Consider the following 26,701-nt stretch of genomic DNA (forward strand, 5'->3'; position numbering starts at 1 on the left):
ACCGCGCTTCGAACCCGACTCACCCGAGTTCGATTCCCGCTCACGGCCAACACCGGTGACGAATATCTGAATCGGTCTTGGGGCCTCCCCCTAGGTCGGCTCGGCCTCAAATGAGTACCCGGTGCGGTGTGTAAGCATTGCCACTGGGGAGACAAAGGCGGTCGGGCATGGTGCTGGCCCACCCACCCCCTCGTGTGCCGTTCCGGCCTTCATAGGTGCTGCTCGCTAACAGCACTTGCCCCAATAGTCTGTTAAGGCTACCCGGGGGGTGGGGGGGGGGGCGATCTTTGCCTTTGTACATTAAGTCACGAGGTCAGTGCGACGAAAGAGCCGCGGGGGTTGCCGACCTTCCCCCCCCCCCCCACTCCCCCCCCCGAGACGGAGCGCGATGGTGCTGCTGATGGTGAAAATGGAATGCAACGAGAGGAGGTCAATGGTCGGTTCATTTCCATCACCGCCACGCGATCATTTTCGCACCCCCCCCACCACTTCCACCCCCCCCGCGCGCCCCCCACCTTTTTGTTTCGCTCGCTCTAAAAGGTTCACGCGTAATGTGTTTATTACTCGTCGTATTTTGGTTATGGATGGGGAGGTCGCGCTACGGTGAATTTACACGGAGTACAAAATGAAACCGACACGGAGCAGGTTGAGAAAGAAAAACGCACAACAGGATCGGAATATTTTTACTGGAGGAATCCGATGAGCAATGAAGCTCTTTGGTGTTTCACATGTCCCTCTCGCCCACTTCAGCAATTGTTTCTGGCTGTGGTTGTCCCACCTGATGACGGACGCTTGTGTTGCACCCGAAACGTCGTGATTTAATTTCTTTTATTTATACCCACGTGACTTTACCGAAAGAACCAAAGAGTATGGATTCTTGCAGTCACGAAAGCTTCAAATCAAGAAACAAACAACATCATCATCATCTTGTGCATGGCCATCACCGAGACCTCACCTACATAATCCGCTTCTCAGGTGTGCGCAACGCCTCCTGTCCTCTCTCTACCGTTTGCCCGGAGCGCCGATGTCGCCACGGTCGCGCGTCGTTTAATGGCACCGCGCTGATGGCACTCGCAATCAGAGGCCGCCGGCTTCCATTCAATCTCTCGGCGCGGCATTTACAACAACGGGTCGAGTTCATGAACCGACCCCCTCCCCCACAGCCCCCCCCCCACCCACCCCCCGTACCACCCCAAACAGAGGCTGTCCCCAAGGTGCGACGAATCAGGGCGACTGCCCCGGGCCCCGCGTGTTGGGGGACCCCGCGCTCCTGCGTCGCGGTGGCAGATGTAATACTTCCGTTTCGGTTTGAAGGCATCGCGGGGGGCGGGGGTAATGGGGGGGGGGGGGGGGGGCTACAGAGTGGAGGTGGGCGGGCGAGGGGCCCCGCCCCCCCACCTTGGACATCTCTACCCTTGCCTCTGAGTCTCCGGTCGCGTGCGCTGGGGCAAAGTGTGGCTGACTGCCATCTATTCCACGACGTCTCGTGAGCGTGGAAGCGTAGACCGAGAAGTCGAGAGTTGACAGCTCTCCAGCGCCCCCCCTCCCCTCCCCTCCCCTCCCCCCCTCTAGAACATTTGAAGAGGGACGTCTCCGAATGTTGTTTTAGTTTTCCAGAGCGGCCAACCCAACCACCCGAGTTCAATTCCCGACCATGGCTAACAACACAAGCGGCGAGTGATAACCCGAACCTGTCCTGGGTCCGCCAGTACTCGTGCGCTGTGCGGGCACTCGTAGGTGCTGGTGCCTGCCTGTGTGTGTGTGTGTGTCTGCTAACAGCACTTGCCCCAACAGTCTGTTAAGGCTATACGGGGGATCTTTGTCTTGCCAGTTTGTGTGTGTGGAGTTGGCCACCAACCCCCTCGCGTGCCGTGCCGACCTTCATAGGCGCTACTCGCTAACAGCACTTGCCCCAACAGTCTGTTAAGGCTATACGGGGGATCTTTATCTTTGTGCGTGTGTGGTGTGTGCATGTGTGCGTGTGTGCTTCAGCCGGGAAGAGGCGGTGGCGATCGACAAGGAGCTGAGAGAAGACTACGGCTTCACGCCAGAGCAGCTCGTCGAGATGATGGGCATGGCGGTGGCGCACGCCATCACCAGGGTACGCACAAAGACAAAGCTGCCCCGTGTAGCCTTTGCCACGCCGATGGGGCAAGTGCTGTCGGCGAATACCTACAGTTTTCCACTCCAATGCCCCTACCATCGGAATGCAGCATTTCCCTAGCCCCTGATATAGATGTTAACTACCTCGCTTGGTACACAGGAGATCTGCGAAATATTTGGAATTTGCATGGAAATGTTTTTTCTCCGTTTTCCCTCCACATTCAGAATCAACACGCGGTTAGAGTACTTGGCTGAAAAAGAAGCCATACAGCTCAGTGGGTTATACCTGCCAAAATAAAAACAACAAACATATCGCAGTGGTAGAGTAAGATGGACCGGTGCAGTTCCACGCACGTTTGGACAGTGAGACGCTTTTCAAGTTAATTGGAGCCTCTGTCTGGAGCTGTCTCTCTCTCTCTCTGTGTCCGGAGCATCTCTCTCTCTGTCTCTGTCATGGCAAGATGCCTTTTAGTGAAGCCTAATTGGCTGTGCACGCTTTTGTACGGAATTGCGCATCCGTGCGGTATAAAGCACAAAAAATACGTCGACCACCTGAGTGCTTTGTCCACCCCCACAGAAATATGAAATCAGTTCGGGGAGAGCTGAGGGGGCTAGCATCGCCATGGGGGAGGGTCATCCGGCAGTGGACTGATCAAAAATTGGATCGTACATTGGTGACTCGGCTGAGACCCAACCACAGGAACCGATCCAGGTATTGTGAATACTGTTTGGTTCTTTCGGTAAAGTCACGTGGGTAGAAAATAAAATAAATCACGACGTTTCGGGCGCAACACAAGCGTCTGTCATCAGGTGAGAAAGCGTGGTCTGCTGCTGAGGCAGACTGTTATTAAAAGGTTTGAAATGGATGTAGCCCAAGGGTCATAAATAAGTGGCCTGGGCTGGTGATGTTAATGTAGGTTTGATGACCGCAAGAGAGAGAGAGAGACAGGGAGGAGGAGGTTCCGTGGGGCATCGCAGTGGCTAAGAAATGTTAACTACTTCGCCAGGTATACAGGAAGTTGTGGGTTCGATCCCGACCCTGACGCCTGCTGTATATTTGAAGTTTGCGTCTCTTTCTCTCATCATCATCATCACAGATGCTAGGAGATGTGAACTACCTCGCCTGGTATACAGGAGGTTGTGGATTCGATCCCGACCCTGACGCCTGCTGTATATTTGGAATTTGCATCAATCTCTCTCCATCATCACAGATGCTAGGAGATGTGAACTACCTCGCCTGGTATACAGGAGGTTGTCGGTTCGATCCCGACCCTGACGCCTGCTGCTGTATATTTTAAGTTTGCGTGTTTTCTCCCTCTCTCTGTCTCTCTCCCCCTGGTCGCGTTGAATTTTCTCCTGAAATAACGAATTGAGGTCCTCGGTAACCTCCTGCAGGCTACTCCCGTGCCACCACACTCCACACTACTTGACTGCAACTCGATGATCCGGGTTGAGTGGCATGTGGAGTTCTGTACCAGACGTCCCCAACACATCTGGTTTTCCGTCTGCAGGCAGCGCCAGTATTGCCCCGTGCTGTCGTTCTCAGACGTGTAAATGATGCCCGCAGCGGCATTGCAAAGTAATAGCCGTGCCGCAGTGACGAGAGTTTATCTCGTCAGCCAGACCTCGGGCCAGATTACAGTAACGTGCGTCCCTTTATTAATCCACTGCTGGATGAATGCCTACCCCCCACCCACCCACCCATCCGTCACGCTGTGTCGTTCATGGGGGTTATTTGACGATTCATCACCGCTCCGGTCAATGCCGGGGTTGCCAAAGTGATGAGCGGATAACCCAGTGCCGGTTTAGATATCGCGCATCGGCCAACGAGCGACGTCTGAACCGATCCCGGACACCCCCATGGGATTTTAAACGATCCGCTCCAAATCAGCGCGGCGTTCCCCTCGCCGGCGTGGGGTCGTGGGGGCGCCCCCCCCTCCGCCACCCCCCGCCCCCCGCCCCCTTTCGTGTGTTCCGCGGGGCTCAGAATAGCCACGGTGGTCCTCTCTGTAGTTCAAAGTCTCTCGTCACGGAGCCACCTTTGTGGTGGTGGTGGTGGTTGTGGCCAGAGGCCGTCCCGAGGGTACACGGCGAATCGGGGCGACTGCCCCGGGCCCCGTGTGGGGGGGGGGACGCGCTTCGATGTGACGGTGTCAGATGGAGTTTTACTTCTGGTTTAGTTTGAAGGCGGCGAAGAGGGCCCACAGTGTGAGTCGCCCACGCGCCCCTGACTAGGGACGGCCCCGATGGCGTTATCGTTTCTCGCGCTGTTGACAAAAAAAATCGACGGGACTTGACGTGCCTTTGCAATGCGTACTCATACACCTCATACACCGCATGTATTTATATTTAGTCGCTCGCTTACCTTTCCTCGACTCTTCACTGCTGTGGTGTTTTTTTTTTGTATTGTACTGAACATCCGTGGAAAAAAGAGATTCATGGCTCATCGGATTCCTCCAGCGTGAATAGATATTCTGACAAAGCCTGCCTGCATGGGCAACCAGCATGCATAGCAGGTGGCTACAGGCTGCAGCGCGAGCAGAGTGCGGTGGTGACAGCGACGAAGTATAGTTTGAGGATAGGTTTTACCCTTTCTGGCCATAATACAAGGGAATCATGTCTGCGTTGACCACACGAACTTGTGGCGTACATGCAAATAAAAAACATGCTCTGGTAGTATTTCATGCATTGTATTTGAAACTGATTGGTCCACACCAGAGACAGCTTCTATTGAGACCAGACGACGCCAAAAGGCGAACAGCAAGCGAGGTCCCATGATCAAGTATAGTTTTATCTCTGTTTTATCTCTCTCTCAAATTTAGCATTCTCAGGAAGAACGTAATCAACCAGGTAGGGTGTTGACTGCTATGTTATCTAGATTTGTGTTTCTATTTCATTTATACCTGATGATGATTGCTTGTGTTGCAATCGAAACGTCGTATGCGAGCATTTAATTTATTATTTTCTCTTGATACGTGACTTTACCGAAAGAACCAAAGTCGGGAGAGAAATTGACAGTTTCTGTTGTTGTTTGTTTGTTGTAACATTCTGACCACGCCCCGACTGGACATCCGCGGACAAAACGAGCTTCATAGCTCATCGGATTCCTCACCCCCCCCCGCCCTCCCTCCCCACCACCACCAGCGTTCGAGTCCTCGTTAACACGGCAGTGGGAAGTTGCGGAGGTCTTCATTTTGGACCGGGAGGGCCCTTGCACAAACCGCTGCGCTCACTACCGTCTCTGCGAGGGGCAGCCTGCCACACAGCCTCAGCTCGTCCTCTTCGTTTTTTTTTCTCGTTTCCCCGCTAATGGCAGCGGCCTCTTGGGGAGGCTTCAGGAGGAGATGACCGCCCGCACCTTTCGCGAAAACCGCGAGAAACTCGCCCGGGCTTGGCGGCTCACGAATTAAGGTCGAGGGACGGAGGGAAAGGGGGAGTTTGACGCTCGCACTCGAATGCAGCGTTGTAAATTGACACTTTTTTTTTGACCCCGAAAATAAATGTCACTAATTGATTTGTGTTTTGGAGGGAAGGAGGGGCGGATATTCAGGGGGGGGGGACGCTCATACCCCCCCCCAACCCCATCCATTACCCTGAGCCCCCACCACCACCACCACCCCGCATAACAAAGACAAAGATCCCCATATAGCCTTAACCGACTTTTGAGGCAAGTGCTGTTAGCGAGCACCTATGAAGGTGGGAACCGCACACGAGGCGGTGGGTGGCCAGCACCACGCCGGGCCGCTTTTGTCTCCCTAGTGGCGATGTTTACACACAACACCGGGTACTCGCTTAAGGCTGAGTCGATCTAGGGGGAGGCCCACGACCGCTTCAAATATTATCGCCACCGTTTATCGTTCGTGAGTGGGAATCGTAGTGGTTTTTTTTTGCCGGGTCCGTAGCGCAGTGCGCTAACCGCTGTGCCACCGCTCCCCACGAGCACCGGCAAACAAAAGATAAAGACCCCCCGTTTAGCCTTGTACACCCCAGGGGCAAGGTGCCGTGAGCACACACACACACACACCGCTTCCACCTGTGCACAAATAACCTTTTGAAGAAGAATGAGATCAATAAGGGGGCCCATTTGTTTGTATGCCACACAAAAAAATTATTACGTTGAATTATTAAAACTATAAACAATGTTTTTTTTTTATTTTTGCCACGTAAGGGCCCCACTGAGCTACACTGCTGGTTTGTCAGAGGCGACCCGGTTATCACAAATGACAGCTCGACAAAGTGCCCAATCGTCGCGGTGGAAATTTATGGCATCTAAACACTCGAAACGCGCGATGTCGATTCTAAACTTGGAAGGGAAACAAATCCCGGAGGATCTGGAGAAAAATTCCCCGCGACCACGGGGAGAGAGACACGCAAACTCCAAATATGCAGCAGCAGGCGTCAAGGGTCGGGATCGAACCCACGACCTCCTGTACACCAGGCGAGGTAGTTAACATCTCCTAGCCACCGTGATGATGATGAGAGAGAGAGACACGCAAACTCCAAATATACAGCAGCAGGCGTCAAGGGTCGGGATCGAACCCACGACCTCCTGTACACCAGGCGAGGTAGTTAACATCTCCGAGCCACCGTGATGATGATGAGAGAGAGGGAGAGAGATACGCAAATTCCAAATATACAGCAACAACAGGCGTCAGGGTCGGGATCGAACCCACGACCTCCTGTATACCACGCGAGGTAGTTAACATCTCCGAGCCACCGTGATGATGATGAGAGAGAGAGACACACAAACTCCAAATATACAGCAGGCGTCAAGGGTCGGGATCGAACTCACGACCTCCTGTACACCAGGCGAGGTAGTTAACATCTCCTAGCCACCGTGATGATGATGAGAGAGAGAGAGACACGCAAACTCCAAATATACAGCAGCAGGCGTCAAGGGTCGGGATCGAACCCACGACCTCCTGTATACCAGGCGAGGTAGTTAACATCTCCTAGCTACCGTGATGATGATGAGACACGCAAACTCCAAATATACAGCAGGCGTCAAGGGTCGGGATCGAACCCACGACCTCCTGTACACCAGGCGAGGTAGTTAACATCTCCGAGCCACCGTGATGATGAGAGAGACACGCAAACTCCAAATATACAGCAGCAGGCGTCAAGGGTCGGGATCGAACCCACGACCTCCTGTACACCAGGCGAGGTAGTTAACATCTCCGAGCCACCGCGATGATGATGATGAGAGAGAGAGAGACGCAAACTCCAAATATACAGCAGCAGGCGTCAGTGTTGGGATCGAACCCACGACCTCCTGTATACCAGGCGAGGTAGTTAACATCTCCTAGCCACCGCGATGATGATGATGAGAGAGAGACGCAAACTCCAAATATACAGCGGGTGGCATCGTCCATGTGAGTCTCGTTCATCGCCACTCGAGGAGTGTGGCCACGGCGCGGATGTATAATAGAGACGACGCGGAGGGTTGATTGTTTTTTTAAAATAATTTTCACTGTCATTGTCGCCTTTCGATTTAAAGCTTTCGTGACTGCAGGGATTCATCTTCTTGGTTCTTTCGGTAAAGTCACGTAGAATGGAAATAAAATAATATTATTGAAAATAATATTATTATTTATTATGGAAATAATAAAATAATAATATTATTTCCATTCGACGTGACTTTACCGAAATAACCAAGAAGATGAATCCCTGCAGTCACGAAAGCTTAAAAAAATATCTAAGATTTTTTAAACGTTCATTTACATCTGTTCGACCGGTGCGGAACGAACATTACTCAACGTGGCAGTTGGCACAGCCCCCAACAGGCTGTTACAGGCTACACGGGGGATCTTTGTCTTTGTCACTGTGCCCCCCCCCCCCCCGCCCCCCCCCCCCACAGGCTTTCCCTTTGGCCTCGTTGCCCCGCAAGCAACCCACGGGCCTGGTGATCTGCGGGCCGGGCTACAACGGAGCGTGCGGCCTGGCCTCGGCACGCCACCTCAAGATGTTTGTGAGTGCCGCGTGAGAGAGCGGCCTTGGACGAGAGCTCCGTGTGCTCAAGGAGAGCCGGCGTGCTGCGGCTCACGACGACGACGACGATGATGACGACGACGATGATGATGATGATAATGATTTTTTTCGATTTAAAGCTTTCGTGACTGCAGGGATTCATCTTCTTGGTTAATAAAATAATAAAAATAAAACATAATAAAATAATATAAAATAATTTAATATTATTTTATTACTTCCCTTCTACGTGACTTTACCGAAAGAACCAAGAAGATGATGATGACGATACAACCGGCACCTGCTGATGATGACGATAAACACCATCGTGATGCAGCTTCTACAGCGATCCTCAAGCTGCTGCTACTGCTGCTGTTACTGATTTCGCTCATGATATTGGTGCTGCTGCTGATGATAATAGGATGGGATGGGATGAAAAGAATCGGAAAGAGAGGAGGAGCTAACAGAGAATGGCTTGATGATGATGACGACGACGATGACGACATATGAGATTGGTGCCAGAGACACGTGGCGCACTACGTCAGCATACTGTCACGTGACGGAGGAAAGTGGAAACACGTGGCGACATGTGATGATGATGGTGATCATGATGACGGTGATGATGATGGTGATGATGACGGTGATGATGATGGTGATGATGGTGATGATGGTGATGATGATGATGGTGATGATGATGATGACGGTGATGATGATGATGACGGTGATGATGATGGTGATGATGATGATGGCGATGATGATGATGGTGATGATGATGATGACGGTGATGATGATGACGGTGATGATGATGACGGTGATGATGATAACGGTGGTGATGATGATGATGATGACGGTGATGATGATGATGACGGTGATGATGATGATGGTGATGATGATAACGGTGGTGATGATGATGATGATGACGGTGATGATGATGATGACGATGATGATGATGATGATGGTGATGATGACGATGATTATGATGATGACGGTGATAATGATTATGATGGCGGTGATGATGATGATGATGGTGATGATGATGATGATGGCGGTAATGATGATGGTGATGATGATGACGGCGATGATGATGACGGTGATGATGGTGATGATGATGATAACGGCGATGATGATGACGGTGATGATGATAGTGATGATGATGACGGTGATGATGATGACGGTAATGACGATGATGATGATGACGATGATGATGGCGGTGATGATGACGGCGATGATGATGACGGTGATGATGATAGTGATGATGATGACGGCGATGATGATGACGGTAATGACGATGATGATGATGACGGTGATGATGATGACAGTGATGATAATGATGTTGACGATGTTGGCGGTGCCTTGCGTGCAGGGGTACGAGCCGACCGTCTTCTACGTGAAGCGGTCCGTGAAGCCGCTGAGCCAGGCGCTCACCACGCAGTGCGAGAAGCTCGACATCCCCTTCCTCTCGTACCTCCCCACCGAGGTGACGATCCGTGTTGAGTTGCGCGCCCCTGCGATAACTAGGAGATGTTAACTACCTCGCCTGCTATACATGAAGTCGTGGATTCGATCTCGACCCTGATCCCTGCTGTATATTTGGAGTTCGCGTGTCTCTTTCTCATCATCATTATCATCACGGTGGCGAGATGTTAACTACCTCGCCTGGTATACATGAAGTCGCGGATTCGATCCCGACGCTGGCGATGCCTGTATATTTAGAGTTCGCGTGTCTCTTTCTCATCATCATCGTCATCATCACAGTGGCGAGATGTTAACTACCTCGCCTGGTATACATGAAGTCGCGGATTTGATCTCGACCCTGACGCCTGCTGTATATTTGGAGTTCGCGTGTCTCTTTCTCATCATCATCGTCATCACGGTGGCTAGGAGATGTTAACTACCTCGCCTGGTATACATGAAGTCGCGGATTTGATCTCGACCCTGACGCCTGCTGTATATTTGGAGTTCGCGTGTCTCTTTCTCATCATCATCGTCATCACGGTGGCTAGGAGATGTTAACTACCTCGCCTGGTATACATGAAGTTGCAGATTTGATCTCGACCCTGACGCCTGCTGTATATTTGGAGTTCGCGTGTCTCTTTCTCATCATCATCATCGTTATCATCACGATGGCGAGATGTTAACTACCTCGTCTGGTATACAGGAGGTCGTGGATTTGATCCAGACCCTGATGCCTGCTGTATATTTGGAGTTCGCGTGTCTCTCTCTCTCTCTCATCATCATCACGATAGCTAGGAGATGTTAACTACCTCGCCTGGTATACATGAAGTCGCGGATTTGATCTCGACCCTGATGCCTGCTGTATATTTGGAGTTCGCGTGTCTCTCTCTCTCTCATCATCATCACGATGGCGAGATGTTAACTACCTCGCCTGGTATACATGAAGTCGTGGATTCGATCTCGACCCTGATGCTTGCTGTATATTTGGAGTTCGCGTGTCTCTTTCTCATCATCATCGTCATCACGGTGGCTAGGAGATGTTAACTACCTCGCCTGGTATACATGAAGTTGCAGATTTGATCTCGACCCTGACGCCTGCTGTATATTTGGAGTTCGCGTGTCTCTTTCTCATCATCATCATCATCGTTATCATCACGATGGCGAGATGTTAACTACCTCGCCTGGTATACATGAAGTCGCGGATTCGATTCCGACCCTGATGCCTGCTGTATATTTGGAGTTCGCGTGTCTCTTTCTCATCATCATCATCATCATCGTTATCATCACGATGGCGAGATGTTAACTACCTCGCCTGGTATACATGAAGTTGCAGATTTGATCTCGACCCTGACGCCTGCTGTATATTTGGAGTTCGCGTGTCTCTTTCTCATCATCATCATCGTTATCATCACGATGGCGAGATGTTAACTACCTCGTCTGGTATACAGGAGGTCGTGGATTTGATCCAGACCCTGATGCCTGCTGTATATTTGGAGTTTGCGTGTCTCTCTCTCATCATCATCATCACGGTAGCTAGGAGATGTTAACTACCTCGCCTGGTATACATGAGGTCGTGGATTCGATCCCGACCCTGATGCCTGCTGTATATTTGGAGTTCGCGTGTCTCTCTCTCTCTCTCATCATCATCACAGTGGCGAGATGTTAACTACCTTGCCTGATATACATGAAGTCGTGGATTCGATCCCGACCCCGACGCCCGCTGTATATTTGGAGTTCGCGTGTCTCTTTCTCATCATCATCATCGTCATCATCACGGTGGCGAGATGTTAACTACCTCTCATGGTATACAGGAGGTCGTGGATTTGATCCCGACCCTGGCGATGCCTGCTGTATATTTGTAGTTTGCGTGTCTCTCTCTCCGTGGTCGCGTGGATTTTTCTCCGGGTCCTCCAGGTTTTCCCTCCACGTTGAGAATCGACATCGCGCGTTTAGAGCGTTTGACTGCTGTACATTTCCACGTGATGGTGATGAGCCACTTCGTTGAGCTATCGTTTGTGGCCACGGTGGTTTCTGAAAAAGAAAGCTACTCAGCTCAGTGGGCTTTGCCTGGCAAAAAACAACAACAACACATTATTATTTTATTTCTATTCGAATTTTTATTAGTTTTATTATTATTTTTTATTTTTACCTACGTGATTTTGCCGAAAAAAACCTAAGAGTATGAATCCTTGCAGTCACGAAAGCTTCAAATCTATAAAACAACAACACAGTTTAGATCTCAGTCTGAGTGAGTAGCGACACTCGCCGCTGTCCCCACCCGCTCCTTCCATTAGCACGATCGGCTACGTACGGCGCACAAGAAGTTCAACACACACACAGCCGTGCACTTCTCCTCGTCGTCTCCTCGTCACAGCCCTCCTCCTCACCCTCCTCACCCGTGCAGGTGCAGCTGATCAACGACGCCTACTGCTTCGTGGTGGACGCGGTGTTCGGCACGGGGCTGCGTGGCGAGGTGCGTGAGCCCTTCCTGAGCATCATGAACACGCTGCGCCAAGTGAAGGCGCCCGTCGCGAGCGTGGACGTGCCCTCTGGTGAGCCCCTCCCCCCCATCACCCCCCCACCCCAACCCCCCACCTCATCACCCCCCCCCCATCTCCCCCACCACCCCACACACCGCATCCTCATTGGCCACAATCGGAGTGCGTCCGTTGGACTTTGTTCGCGGGGGAAGGACAAGGAACTCGACACACGCGGAAAGCATTGGGGGGGGGGGGTGCTAGGGGGGGGGGGTGCTGGGGGTGGGGGTGCTGGGGGTGGGAGGGGGGTTCTGGAGGGGAGGAGGGGCTGAGGTGGGGGGGGATGGAGGAGGTGGGTGGGACGTGGAGGTGGGGGTGGATGGAAGGTTGGGGATCAGGGGGGGGGGGATGTGGGGAGGAGGGGGGGATGGAGGTGCGGCTGGGGAGAGGGGTGGAGGGAGTGGGGGGGTGGAAGAGAGGGTGGAAGTGGGGGAGGATGGAAGGTTGGGGGAGGAGGGGGGAGGTGGGGGAGGTGGGGGTGTAGGGGAGAGGGTAGAGGTGAGGGTGGAAGGAGGGGGTGGAGGTGGGGTAGGAGGGGGGTGCTGGAGGGGAGGTGAGGCTGAGGTGGGTGGGGGATGGAGGAGGCGGTGGGAGGTGGATGGGAGATGGGGGGTGGGTGGAGGAGAGGGTGGAAGTGGGAGAGGTGGCGTGGAAATGGAGGAAGGAGTGGGAGGTGAGGTTGGGTGGGTGGGTGAGGGGGGGGCGTAGCGAGAGGATGGGAAGTGAGCGAGGTGACGAAAGGGGAAGGACACAAATAAACAAACAAACAAATACACAAACAAACAAATACACAAATAAACAAATACACAAACAAACAAAAACACAAATAAACAAATAAAAAAAACAAATACACAAACAAACAAATACACAAACAAACAAATACACAAACAAACAAACAAATACACAAACAAACAAATACACAAACAAACAAATACACAAACAAACAAATACACAAACAAACAACTACACAAACAAACAAATACACAAACAAACAAACAAATACACAAACAAACAAATACACCAACAAAAAATACACAAACAAACAAATAAACAAACAAACAAATAAACAAACAAACAAATACACAAATCGTGCCTTCCCCCACCCCGTGGCTCCCGACCCAGGCTGGGACCCGGACTTGTGCGGGAACGGCTCAGCGTGCCCAGGGGCGACTGGCACCGCTGGGCCCGCTGGGGCACTGCAGCAGCAGCAGCTGCAGCAGCTACAGCTGCAGCCCGATGTTCTCGTTTCGCTGGGGGCTCCCAAGCGGTGCGCTGAGCGCTTCGCGGGGCGCCTGCACTTCCTGGGAGGGCGCTTCCTCCCGCTGGACATTCACAAGAAGATGGAGCTGAACCTGCCCGAGTACCCTGGCACGGACTGCATCGTGCCACTGCTCTAGCCCCGGACATCGACGGCAGCAGCAGCAGCAACAATAGCGGTGGTGGAGTTATCCCTGGTGCCTGCCTGCCTGCTTGCGTGTGTGTGTGTGTGTGCTAACGGCACTTGCCCCAATAGTCTGTTAAGGCTATACGGGGGATCTTTGTCTTCGTCTTTGTCTCGACGAGTGTCAGTCTGAAGGCCGCCCCAGGTGCGGTGATGTTTGCTGGGATCTTTGTCTTTTGCGTGTGTGTGGGTATGTGTGTGATGTTGGCCACCCACCCCCTCGTGTGCCGTGCCGGCCTTCATAGGTGCTCGTGAACAGCACTTGCCCCAGCCGTCTGTTAAAGGCTACACGGGGGATCTTTGTCTTTGGGGGAGCGGTGGTGCAGCGATTAGCGCGCTGCGCTACGAAACTTGACGAACCGAGTTCAATTCACGCTCTTGGCCACCAACACCGGTGACGATTATCTGAAACGGTCCCGGGCCTCTCCTAGGTTGATTCGGACTAAAATGAGTACCTGGTGTTGTGTAGAAACATCGCTGCTGGAGAGACAAAGGCGGCCGGGCGTGGTGCCGGCCACCCAGCCCCTCGCCAACAGCAAGGGGCTGGGTGGCCAGCGACCGTCGCTTGCGTTGCGATCGAAACGTCGTCGTTTTTTGTTGTTTTATTTTATTATTCCTTGAAACCTATCTACGTGACTTTACCGAAAGGCCCAAATAATATGAATTCCTGCAGTCACGAAAGCTCCAAGTCAATAATGTGTGTATGTACATAAAAAAATAAAAATCCATACATTTCCAATCCACCAATGGACCAAAGCCCCACGCCCCCCCTCCGCCACCAACTCTTATTCCGTAGGATTATCGAACTTTAATTTACTGGGCTGGTCAGTTCATGTTGACTGAATGGGGGGGGGGGGCAAGGGGCAAGACTAATTCTGAAATCTCTCACCGCCAATGTTAGCCGTGGGCCGAGAGAGTTAACAAAAACACGCAAACTCCCGGTTCACCGGGGCTCATCGCGCAGAGCGCCGCTCCGTCACTGCGTGCGAGTTAGCGAGCGCCTATTAACACCGGCAGGGTGAACAAAACATGGGGGGTGGTTTCGGCCAGCCCCATGCCCGGCCACCTTTGTATTCCCTGTGCTGATGTTTGCACACTGCGTCAGTTGCTCATTTAAGGCTAAGTCGACCTAGGTGGAGGCTCAGGACTGGTACAGATAATTGCCACTGATGTTGGGTGCTCGCTAAGAGCACTTGACCCACAGGCTGATAGAGGGCACACGGGGGAACTTTGTCTTTCTTGATGTGTGTGGGAAGTGGTGGTCCAGTGGTTAGCGCACTGTGCTTCGGACCCAACGACTTTGGTTCAATTACTCACCGAGGGTTGATTTCAGTGGCGAGTGATACCCGTGGCCCTATTGGACATCTCCTAGGTCAACTGGGACGTAAATGAGCACTTGGTGTGGTGCGTAAAGTATCTGCACTGGGGAGACAAAGGCGGCCAGGCTTGGTGCAGGCCACACTACCCGTTTGTGTGCCCATCCAGACTTAATAGGTGCTCGCGAACAGACCTTGCCTCAACTGTTATGTTTAGGCTTTCAAGGGGGGTCTTTGTTAATGCATTTGCGATACTAGGCTAGGTATGAATCTGGAATCATATTTGTAGCATTGTTTTGTTGGTCTCTACATAAAAGAGTCTCAAGAGAATTAACTTAACAAAATGGTGTCTGATGGGGTCTCTAGACAATAGACTGACTGTCTATTGTCTCTAGACAATAGACTGACCGTCTATAGACAATAGACTGGCTGGTCTCTGATGGGGTCTCTAGACAATAGACTGACTGTCTATTGTCTCTAGACAATAGACTGACTGTCTATAAACAATAGACTGGCTGGTCTCTGATGGGGTCTCTAGACAATAGACTGACTGTCTATTGTCTCTAGACAATAGACTGACCGTCTATAAACAATAGACTGGCTGGTCTCTGATGGGGTCTCTAGACAATAGACTGACTGTCTATTGTCTCTAGACAATAGACTGACTGTCTATAAACAATAGACTGGCTGGTCTCTGATGGGGTCTCTAGACAATAGACTGACTGTCTATTGTCTCTAGACAATAGACTGACCGTCTATAAACAATAGACTGGCTGGTCTCTGATGGGGTCTCTAGACAATAGACTGACTGTCTATTGTCTCTAGACAATAGACTGACCGTCTATAGACAATAGACTGGCTGGTCTCTGATGGGGTCTCTAGACAATAGACTGACTGTCTATTGTCTCTAGACAATAGACTGGCTGGTATCTGATGGTGTCCCTAGACAATAGACTGACTGTCTATTGTCTCCAGACAATAGACTGGCTGGTATCTGATGGGGTCTCTAGACAATCGACTGACCGGTCTCTGATGGGGGTTTCCAGACGACTTACAGACTGACAGTGTACAACGTTTTTGATCGCCACGTAAATGCAACCGAGCAGTCAAGAATTTAGTCCTGGGACTCAGATAACCCCCGTTATTTCAGACATCTGCCTTTTTCAAAATCCACCCCGCCGACCACACACACAGTTGGCTAATTGCGGCTGAGTGGACCAACATTAATAAATTAAGAAAACATCTTCAGCGCCGCAAGGAAACAGCTTGCAATGCACGCATGCGTAGCCTGATACGAGGGTTGTGAGAGTGTTTGAGTTTGAGGGAGTGTGTATGTGTGCGTGCGTGTGTGTGCGTGTGTGTCTGTGTGTGTGTGTGTCTGTGTGTGTTGGGGGGGGGGGAGCGGCGGTGTAGCTGTTGGCGATTCTCGCTCACGGCTTACCAACACCCAGTGATGATTATCTGAAGCGGTCCTGGGCCTCCCTTAGGTCGACTCAGCCTCTAATGAGTACCTGGTGCGGTGTGTAAACATCGTCACTAGGGAGACAAAGACGGTCGGGCGTGGTGCTGGCCACCCACCCCCTGGTGTGCTGTGCCGGCCTTCATAGGTGCTCGCTAACAGCACTTGCCCCAACACTCTGTTCAAGCTGCACGGGGGATCTTTGTCTTTTTTGCGTGTGTGTACGCGCGTGTGTGTACGTGTGTGTACGTGTGTGTGTGTACGCCTGTGTGTAAGCGTGTGTGTGTACGTGTGTGTACACGCGTGTATGCGCGCGTGTGTGTGTACGCCTGTGTGTGTACGTGTGTGTGTATACGCCTGTGTGTGTGTGCGTGTGTGTGTATGCCTGTGTGTGCGTGTGTGTACCTGTGTGTACGCGTGTGTGTGTACCTGTGTGTGTGTGTGCGTGTGTGTGTACGCCTGTGTGTGTGCGTGCGTTTACAGGGTCCGTTAAGTGATCGCCACGATGGTGTGCCAGTTGATAATAATTTAGGCTGAATACTAGTTACCTTGCACCTGTTTGGTTGTGATATTTTTAATTTTACATTTTCTCCACCCCCCCCCCCCCCCCATTTGTCCAATTCATTCTATAAACGTCGGATTGTGTTTTTTGTGTTTTTTGTCCTTGAAAAACGGCCTGGAGTTTGAGACGCCTGAACGAACGTTCTCAAACCGGAATTTGTTGTTATTGTTGTTGTTTTTAAACAACCAAAAACATATTTTTCACGTGATTATTAACCGAGGTTTATCAGCCAATAGTAAAGTGGCAGCACCAACGCGATCACCGAAATTCTCCGCATCATGAGACGCAACGGAAAAGGGTGCCCAGTGCCAATAAAGTTACATAAATCACTCCGATACAAAGGCAAAGGTCCCCTGTGTAGCCTCTAACAGACTGTAGGGGCAAGTGCTGTTAGCGAGCACCTATGCAGGCCGGCACGGCGCACGAGGGGGTGGGTGGCCAGCACCACGCACGGCCGCCTTCCCCCCCCCCCCCTAGTAGCGATGTTTACACATCTTACCAGGCACCCATTTGAGGCTGAGTCGACCTAGGGAAGGTCCAGCACCGGTTCAGATAATCACGACTGGTATTGGCCGTGAGCGGGAAACGAACTCGGTTTGGTGAGTCGTAGCGCAGCGCGCTAACCACTGCGCCACCGCTCCCCATACGCACGCACACGGCTACCTGATTATAAAACGTACCGCGCAAACTTTGGCCTTTAAACACAGCGGGGGGGGGGGGGGGTGAAAGTGCGTCTTACAATCCGGAGAATTCGGTACACAGGTGATCGCTCTTGCATTGACAATTGTTTATCTCGCTGTTTTCACAACATCCCTTTTCACATCGTAAGTGTGTGCGTATCTAGTCCTCGGTATATATATCTATTATTTTGTTCGTGTGTTTTACCAGATCGACTTCTCAGACACCTTCGATGTCTTCGAAGTCGAGACACCCGCACAGCGCAACCAGCTCTCGATTACCTACCTGGGGGCAATCTGCAGGGTGGCGGGTTGCGAGTGGCCCGGATAAAAAAAACAACAACTCTCAATCGTATTTATTATACAGACAACGGCGGTGACGTCTCGGCCGATCCATTTGCTTTCTCAAAACGGCACCGGTTTCACTTTGCGGTCAGACGGGGGCGGTGGAGGGGGGGTGACGGAGAGCCCCGTGAATCCGCTAACCCCATGCGACAAGTCAGGAGGGGCTCGTCCCGTAATGGGCCCTGGGCATGCTTCAGCGAGGGCGCTAATAGAGAGTGGAGCCGTGGCTTCGGAGTGTCCCCCATCTCCTCGAGTGCTACCGGAGCTCACGAGCGTGTGCGCGAGCGAGCGAGTGAGTGTGCGTGCGTATTGGTGCTTGATTTTATAAAGTAGCGACGTCAGCGCGCACGTGTGTGAATTTAGCCTCTTTTACCGTTAGATGGTCGGCCGCGAGAAAGTCAAAATGCGTCGCGTTCTCAAACAAGATCCACTCGCTGGGCAACCCCAGTGGGAAACCATCATTCCACGGTCTCTCACGTAGAAGGACAACGATCGCTGTGATAATGATGATGATGATGCGATAAGAAAAAACATGCATGTGCGTCGGAGAGTTTATTGAGCAGAGCGATGCCAGCGGATGAGATCGAATTTGGTCAAACAAAAATCACGATACCAAGAAGCACAATGCACGTTGTGAACACGAGACGGTGGCGGTCCTTCATAAATGACTTTCACGACGCAGTTCCTTGAACGAACCGCGCGCGGCTCCCGTGCCGTAGGTTGCCGACCCCTACGTTGAACCATGGTAGGAGAGTTTAAATTGTAATGCTACATTATTCACTCTGGAAAGCCACACGTTCTCTGAGTCTTAAGCCGTTCTTGTTTTCAGATTCTGAATATCTATTTACACTGGAGGAATTCGATGAGCTATGAAGCTCTTTTTCACAGATGTTGCAGTCGGGGCGGGTAGGAACGTTACAACAACAAAGAGTACAAAAACACGAGAGTAGTGCAAAGTCCAAGAAAGGTAAACAAATCACCCAAACACAAACAATTACAACTAAACCATCCCCATCCTACCAGGCAAAGCCCACCGACGTATGAACTTATTTTTCAAAAGCGACCTGGCCACAAATGATAGCTCAACAAAGTGGCTTATCATTTGCACATTTATAGCAGTAAAATAATCGCAGGAGGGTCCTGCCCAGGGGATCTTGTGGCGTGATGTGGTGGTTGGTTCCTAGTGGCCACTGAACTCATCCTGCCTCTGCTGATGCTAGGATGACCCAACGACACCTCTGCCCGGGTTGTGGAGCTAATAGTCACTACCCAGAGACTCATCTGCCTCGGAGACGCCATTGTTACGTAGGTTCACATCGCTCCAACCTCTGCATTGGGATGCATGCTGAGGATGCTAGAAATAAAATTGCGGGATAGGGTAAGCGACTTGGAATTTGGAAAGAGGATTTGGCAGGAAACCTGTAGATGTAGTCAGGCAGAGGAGGTGGTGACGGGTGGGATACGTGGCAGGATGAAGGAGGGCCGGTTACTGAGACAGATGGAGTGACATCCAGAGGGGAAGATCTGAAACCACGTGGCGGTGATGAGACTGTGAGAGCAGATGTTGGAGATCGAGCATAAGGAAAGAAGTGATGGTAAGGTGAGGTATCATCAGCGCTATTGGCCGCTCCGCTATGGTGTGATTTACACTCCTGCAGACTGCCTTCGCCTTTGATGGTTGTACTGCACTGCAACTATGGGTCTCATCCCAAGACCAGAAGTCCCCCTTGGCCACCAACTTCAGACAAACTCGACTCATCGTGTCGTCGTCCTCCCACGATAAGTGCCGATTTGGAATTATGGAGATTGCAGGAGAGCGTGGCTGTTGTAAAGACAGGTGAGCCCCAACTCCAGTCGTTGTCTTTTAATCGAACAACATGGCCAGATGCGTAGGAGTTGCTCACTTCCAGAAAGAAAAAAAATAACAAATAAGGATTAAAAATATACTTTTTGGGTGTAGAAGGTATGGGTATTAAGTAATCTAGAGCTATGAACCCTCCACCACCTGACACAGCTAAACAAATCAAGTTGTCGAATGTGCCGATTGGTTTAAATTTTCCGCAAAAAAGTAACCAAAATCAGACAATTTTGTTTACGCATGAAAACTTACTCCGTAGGATCGATCGTTATCTTTTAAAACACTTAAACACGACTTTCGATAAAGTCCCTTTTAAAAATGCATATATATAAGAATGTGTGGTGTCTCCTTGGAACTCAATGAAACGGATCTGGCACGTGCTTGGCATAGGCCTACACGAGGCTTCGATCGCATATCCGCCGGAGCCATTGAGAGATTTGCGCTGAGTAACGTACACGCAAGAGGAATTCATATTCTTTGGGTCTTTCGGTAAAGCTACGTAGATCGAAAAAATATTTAAAATATCACGACATTTCGATCGCAACACAAGCAATCTTCATCAGGTGAAAAAAAAGGTTTATAACATCCGGCCTCAGCAGCTCTCTCGCTATTTTTTCACCTGATGACGATTGCTTGTGTTGCGATCGAAACGTCGTGATATTTTTATTAATTTTCTTCTATCTACGTGGCTTTAACGAAATACCCAAATAATATGTTGTACACACAGCTCATTCGCTGGCTGAAGTTCGACCGCTAATGTGAAAAAATGTGACCTTGGACTTTCATATTCACGTCAAATGTCTTTGTGCCTATGATACAGATGTGACAACGCCGCTATAGCCTGTAGATTATTCTGACCTAGACAGTGGTTTGTGTGCGTCCATTTCCGTCTGTGGTTGTGTACAGGAGGGCGATAGACCTGTACGGCATTCAAAGTTGTTTGGTGCCATTATTCTGCATTGAGGTTCGTGGCATTAATAAACACCTGTATAGACAATAGTTTTAGACTACTGTGTTTGTAATGTTCCCAGCTACAGTCGACATCGTCAGCCATTATCTATCCACTGCTGGATGATAGCCCTCTTTACGCTGTTGCCATCTCTTGTGCCCTTGCGATGCAACGATCCATTCTCCCCTTTTGCCTGCCATTCTTTGAACATCTCAGCCATCCGCCATCGTCCCTTTCAGTAATGTGTTCTACCCAAGCGCCAACAAGTCAATATGACGTTTGATCTGCAGTTGTTCTCTGGTCTATGTGCGGTTCCTCTTTTTCTCTCTGTCCATGCTTATTTGCGCACTTTTCAGATGTTCCATTTTCTTGATCGGTGACCATGTTTCTGAGCCATGCTGTACGTTGTTTATATCATCATGAAAAGCGACACCGTCATGCCTGAATATGAGTTTTCAATCGGTGCGCATTACCTGCAATGACGCATGGTGCACAAATATTGACACCACGCCGCAGTATTTAGCGTAAGTTACAGTTGTCTTCATGCCACGTGAGACTGACAGATTTCGTGAAAATGTACCCAACAAAATCGTATAATCTGCCGACTAATTTCTCTCCTGGGTGGCGATATGAAGAATGTTTATATTTTCGTTCGAGAGTAACTTTTGCTTCTGCTTATAAAAAAAAATGAAAACGTGGGACTGCTATGTTTACAATTACTCACGGATATGTTTAACTCCACTGTGCATACATCGGAGTTAAAACCGTTCTTGGTTCTGCCGCTGCCGGTGTCATCAGGAAGTGTCCCATTCACCATCCTTGCAATACCTCTCCCCCAGTGTTCTTCAGTAATTTTCAGAGGTGGTGGGAGGCAGCATTTTCGCCGATAAGACATCATCGGTGTGAGGGCCGCCACACATTTGAAACTATTGGGTTTGGACAGCACGATGGGGATGTTTTCACATTTGTGTTATTGTCGGGGGGGCCGCACTACAGGCCACAAAGGCCCACACAGTGGCCCACGGGCCTTGCAATGGAGAACATTGCTATATGAGATGTTTTGACACGACGGCTATCCCACGCATTCTGCCACGCGTTTTTGCCACCGGACGTGACGTTTTGCTCGAAAGGCTCGTCTTTGCTTCCGCCATTTTTTTTCGCGACCGCTGCAGCGCAGCCGCCTCCTCGTGGCTGCCAATGGAATTGCCACGTGGCCACCAAACTTCGTCGACTAATTGAGTAGCGAACGAGAGAGAAAGGCAAGCGTGAACGCTTCCAACGCACGCGTTTCGGCAACGACAGACTTTGACGAAGGGCTTTGTAACCTGCCTCGCGTTAACCATTCAATGGATCGTATCAATAGCCACCCTGTAATTGTGTCTGCGTGTTACCCTTCACGTTACGATTAGCTCCTGTGTAGTGACCGCCTCTTGAGACTATGATGCCACCTACGAGTCTGAATGTGTCGGACCCTCCCTCCCCATCACCAAAACTTTCCCATTAAACATAAGCAGCTGTAAAACTATCTCGTGGTGAAGTGGACTTTATTTTCACACTCTTCTCACAAGCCTGTATTTGGAGCGCTAAAATTAATACGATATTTTCGTAATGTAATACAATGTCAAGGTAATATATATTGTGAGGTTTTTTTTAAATATTCTCTCGGATTTCAAGTATATCTGGCTAAAGGACACTAACAGGAGCACTTTTATTTCCATGTTATATTGGGGGTAACAATTATATACAGGAGTTTTAATTGGGGATCTATGAACGGAAAGTTGAAAACACCCCCGTGAATCGTGGTATAGTCCAAAGTGAATCTAGTTATGCAGGAGGTCAGTCACATTGCATGCTTTCATACATCATCAAACGGCAAAAACATTTGATGTTACATTTCGCATGTAAATTTCACGCATCACATATATTAGTGTCATTGAACCCCACCTAACCCTTCGTGGTAGAGACCAGCCCACAGAAGCGGACATCACAGAGTTGTATGTATGCATGCTGAACTTTTTTCGCACCGTACGTAGCCAACCGTGCTAATCGGAGATGCGGGAGCAAGGACAACAAACGACAAAAAGCAATGATGAAGAAATTCGTTTTCATGATCTAGATGATGTAAACGTGCATAGCTCCAGTGGCTTCCTAATATCGGTAGGAAGAGCGTTCCAGACGGCCGCAGACGCACATCTTAAAGCTCACGACACATTGGCCGTCTTTGTTCGATGGCCAGCCAAAATCAGCTGCGAAGATGACTGGAACGACCTCGTCCAATGACCTTTCGATTGTCCAGACACGGGAAGTGGGGCAGCACTTCCCCATCCCGCCCTGCCTCTTTGAGCAACATATGTGTCACATGACGGTCGAACTGAAACGTTTAAATTCAAATGTTATTCTTACAGGTGGAAGTATTCAAATTAGATCTTGCCTGAAAGCTTTCGTGGCTGCAGGGATTCATATTTGTAGTTTCTTTGAACCTATCTACGTGCCTTTACCGAAAGACCCAAATAATAGCATTCAAATTAGGTGCAGGAGGACTATATTTAACCCCCCCTCCACTCCCCACCTCGAGCTATTGTTGCTGAGCCTCGATGTCCCCCCACGCGTTACACCACGCGGCGTGGTTTGATGTCCCCCACGTTCAGAGTGAACCACGTGACTCCGCGCGCGCGACTCTCTGTGTTGCATTGACGTCACAAAGCCCCGGGGGCATTTCCAAAGGAGCCCCACGTCACTTCTCGTCGTCACCAGCCCGAACCCTACATCCCACTGACGTTACCGTGAGCACTCTAATTAATGCATGTACGCACGCAAATAGGTAAAGCCCACTGAGCAACGTTGTTCTTCATAATCAACGTTTTTGGGTTTAGATCGCGTTATTTATAAATGTGTCGTAACACTCCACCACCCGACACGGCCAATCAGTAAAAAAAGTGTCACGTTGACAAAAGACAAATAGTTCACTGCTTTAGCCCACCGGTGTGTTGAAGCGTGAAACCACAACATTTACAATTTTTGAGTAGCACGACGTTTCGCTGGTAATTGCATCCAGCATCATCCGGGCAATTCGCCAGAAGCGACCTGGCCACAAACGATAGCCCGATGAAGTGGCTTATCACGTGGGCATTTATAGCAGCAATCTTGATTTGAAGCTTTCGTGACTGCAGGAATCCATACTGTGAGTATGAAAGAAGCAACGAGTATTTATGTCCGCAGCCAAACACTCTAAACGCGTGGTGGTGTTGATTGTAAATGTGGAGGGAAAAACCGGAGGACCCGGAGAATACTTCACGCGACCACTACACCGATGCAACACTCACACTCTAAATATACAGCAGCAGGCGGTACGGTTGAGATCGAACCCACGACCTCCTGTATACCAGGCGAGGTAGTTAACATCTCGCCACCGCGGCGGCCCCAAATTAAATGTCATGCAAGTGTTGCTGGATACCGTCTACACAACGAATGTGTCTGTAACTACCGATTGTGCGGTCATTTTTGACGGTCGCTTTGCCTTTTGAACGTAGGCTTTCGCGACCAATATCATCCATAATACAGGGTTTTATTTGGGTTAGATCGCGTAAATATATAAATGTGTGGTTAAACCCGCCACCACCAATTTGGCTGTCGCCTGATGAATCTAGTTGTAGTTGCTGGCGAAACGTCGTACTCAGATTGTAAATGTTGTGGTTTGGCTCTCCAACACACCGGTGTGCTGTACTAGTGACGAATTGGCCACGTTCTGTTTACGTGACAAACCCTTACTAGTTGGCTGTGCCGGGTGGTGGCGGGTTTAACGACACATTCATATTTATTTACGCGATCTAATCCACAAAACCTGTCTCATGGTTGCCTTTTGGAGTTTGATGGGGAACGATAATATAATTGTGATCAAACACAAGCCTCCGAGATTGCCGCCCCTCCCACACACAAATACAAAGCTCCCCCTTATAGCCTTAACAGACTGTAGGGGCAAGTGCTGTTAGCGAGCACCACCGATGAAGACCGGAACGGTACACGAGGGGGTGGGTGGCCAGCACCACGCCCGGCCGCCTTTGTCTCCCTAGTGGTGATGTTTACACACCGCACCAGGTACTAATTTGAGGCTGAGTCGACCTAGGGGAGATAATCGTCACTGCTGTTCAGGGTAAACGGAAATCGAACCCGGGTCGCCGGGTTCCTAGCGCGGTGCGCTAACCGCTACACTACAGCGCCCCACACACACATCCAATATAACCGGTATTTGCCATACCGTATATCCCATTGATGACATTTTAGAGTCCTGCCAATTGTTCGCAGTAAGGGATGATGCAACACTCATCTTCACACACACACAACAGATTCCGTCCCTCCCTTAAAACAACCCCCATCTCTTCTCCCGAGCCCATCATGCTGCCCCCGCTCCCCAGGTACCCCACTACCCTTATCACTACCCCTATCACTACCCCTATCACTACCTCAGTCACTACCCCTATCACTACCCCTATCAGTACCCAACCCCTATCACTCCCCCTATCACTACCTCAGTCACTACCCCTATCACTACCCCTATCACTACCCCTATCACTACCCCTATCACTACCCCTATCACTACCCCTATCAGTACCCCTATCACTACCCCTATCACTACCCCTATCACTACCCTTATCACTACCCCTATCACTACCCCTATCACTACCCCTATCACTACCCCTATCAGTACCCCTATCACTACCCCTATCACTACCCCTATCACTACCCCTATCACTACCCCTATCACTACCCCTATCACTACCCCTATCACTACCCCTATCACTACCCCTATCACTACCCCTATCAGTACCCAACCCCTATCACTCCCCCTATCACTACCTCAGTCACTACCCCTATCACTACCCCTATCACTACCCCTATCAGTACCCAACCCCTATCACTCCCCCTATCACTACCTCAGTCACTACCCCTATCACTACCCCTATCACTACCCCTATCAGTACCCAACCCCTAATCACCTCCCCCTATCACTACCTCAGTCACTACCCCTATCACTACCCCTATCACTACCCCTATCAGTACCCAACCCTATCACTCCCCCTATCACTACCTCAGTCACTACCCCTATCACTACCCCTATCACTACCCCTATCAGTACCCAACCCCTATCACTCCCCATCACTACCTCAGCACTACCCCTATCATACCATCACTACCCCTATCACGTACCCCTATCACTACCCCTATCACTACCCCTATCACTACCCCTATCACTACCCCTATCACTACCCCTATCACACCCTATCAGTACCCATATCATACCCTATCCACTACCCCTACACTACCCCTATCACTACCCTATCACATACCCTATCACTACCCTATCTACCTATCAATCCCTATCCACTACCCCGATCCACTACCCCTATCCACTACCCCTATCACTACCCACTAGTCACTACCCCTATCAATACCCCTATCACTACCCCCTATCAACTACCCCTATCATACCCAACCCCTATCACTACCCCTATAACTACCCTCAGCACTACCCCTATCAACTACCCCTATCACTACCCCTATCAGTACCCAACCCCTATCACGTCCCCCTATCACTACCTCAGTCAACTACACCTATCACTACCCCTATCACTACCCCTATCAGTACCCAACCCCTATCACTCCCCCTATCACTACCTCAGTCACTACCCCTATCACTACCCCTCATCACTACCCTATCAGTACCCAACCCCTATCACTCCCCCTATCACTACCTCAGTCACTACCCTATCACTAACCCTATCACTACCCCTATCAGTACCCAACCCCTATCACTCCCCCTATCACTACCTCAGTCACTACCCCTATCACTACCCCTATCACTACCCCTATCAGTACCCAACCCCTATCACTCCCCCTATCACTACCTCAGTCACTACCCCTATCACTACCCCTATCACTACCCAACCCCTATCACTCCCCCTATCACTACCTCAGTCACTACCCCTATCACTACCCCTATCACTACCCCTATCAGTACCCAGCCCCTATCACTCCCC

General features: G+C 50.4%; 1 protein-coding gene across 1 annotated transcript; it reads left to right on the forward strand.

Annotated features, from left to right (window-relative positions):
- The first annotated feature begins 388 nt into the window (after positions 1 to 388).
- On the forward strand, positions 389 to 22,191 carry YJEFN3 (YjeF N-terminal domain containing 3). The gene is made up of 7 exons (XM_061572275.1): positions 389 to 436; positions 1,710 to 1,714; positions 1,993 to 2,101; positions 7,961 to 8,071; positions 9,431 to 9,544; positions 11,927 to 12,074; positions 13,182 to 22,191. Exons 1-7 carry the CDS (start codon positions 389 to 391, stop codon positions 13,454 to 13,456), a joined length of 810 nt encoding a protein of 269 aa, XP_061428259.1. The 3' UTR covers positions 13,457 to 22,191.
- The last annotated feature ends 4,510 nt before the right edge of the window (positions 22,192 to 26,701 follow it).

Source organism: Lethenteron reissneri, chromosome 50, assembly GCF_015708825.2.
Source record: "Lethenteron reissneri isolate LAM-NWPU_2019-01 chromosome 50, ASM1570882v1, whole genome shotgun sequence".
NCBI classification, from domain to species: domain Eukaryota; kingdom Metazoa; phylum Chordata; class Hyperoartia; order Petromyzontiformes; family Petromyzontidae; genus Lethenteron; species Lethenteron reissneri.

Bases quoted from the DNA above. Each gene is read 5' to 3' on its own strand.
- YJEFN3 (XM_061572275.1), top strand. From the start codon at position 389: ATGGTGCTGCTGATGGTGAAAATGGAATGCAACGAGAGGAGGTCAATG. The intron at 2,102-7,960 runs GTACGCACAAAG...CCCCCCCCACAG, and splicing joins TGGCGCACGCCATCACCAGG to GCTTTCCCTTTGGCCTCGTT. The intron at 12,075-13,181 runs GTGAGCCCCTCC...CTCCCGACCCAG, and splicing joins GAGCGTGGACGTGCCCTCTG to GCTGGGACCCGGACTTGTGC.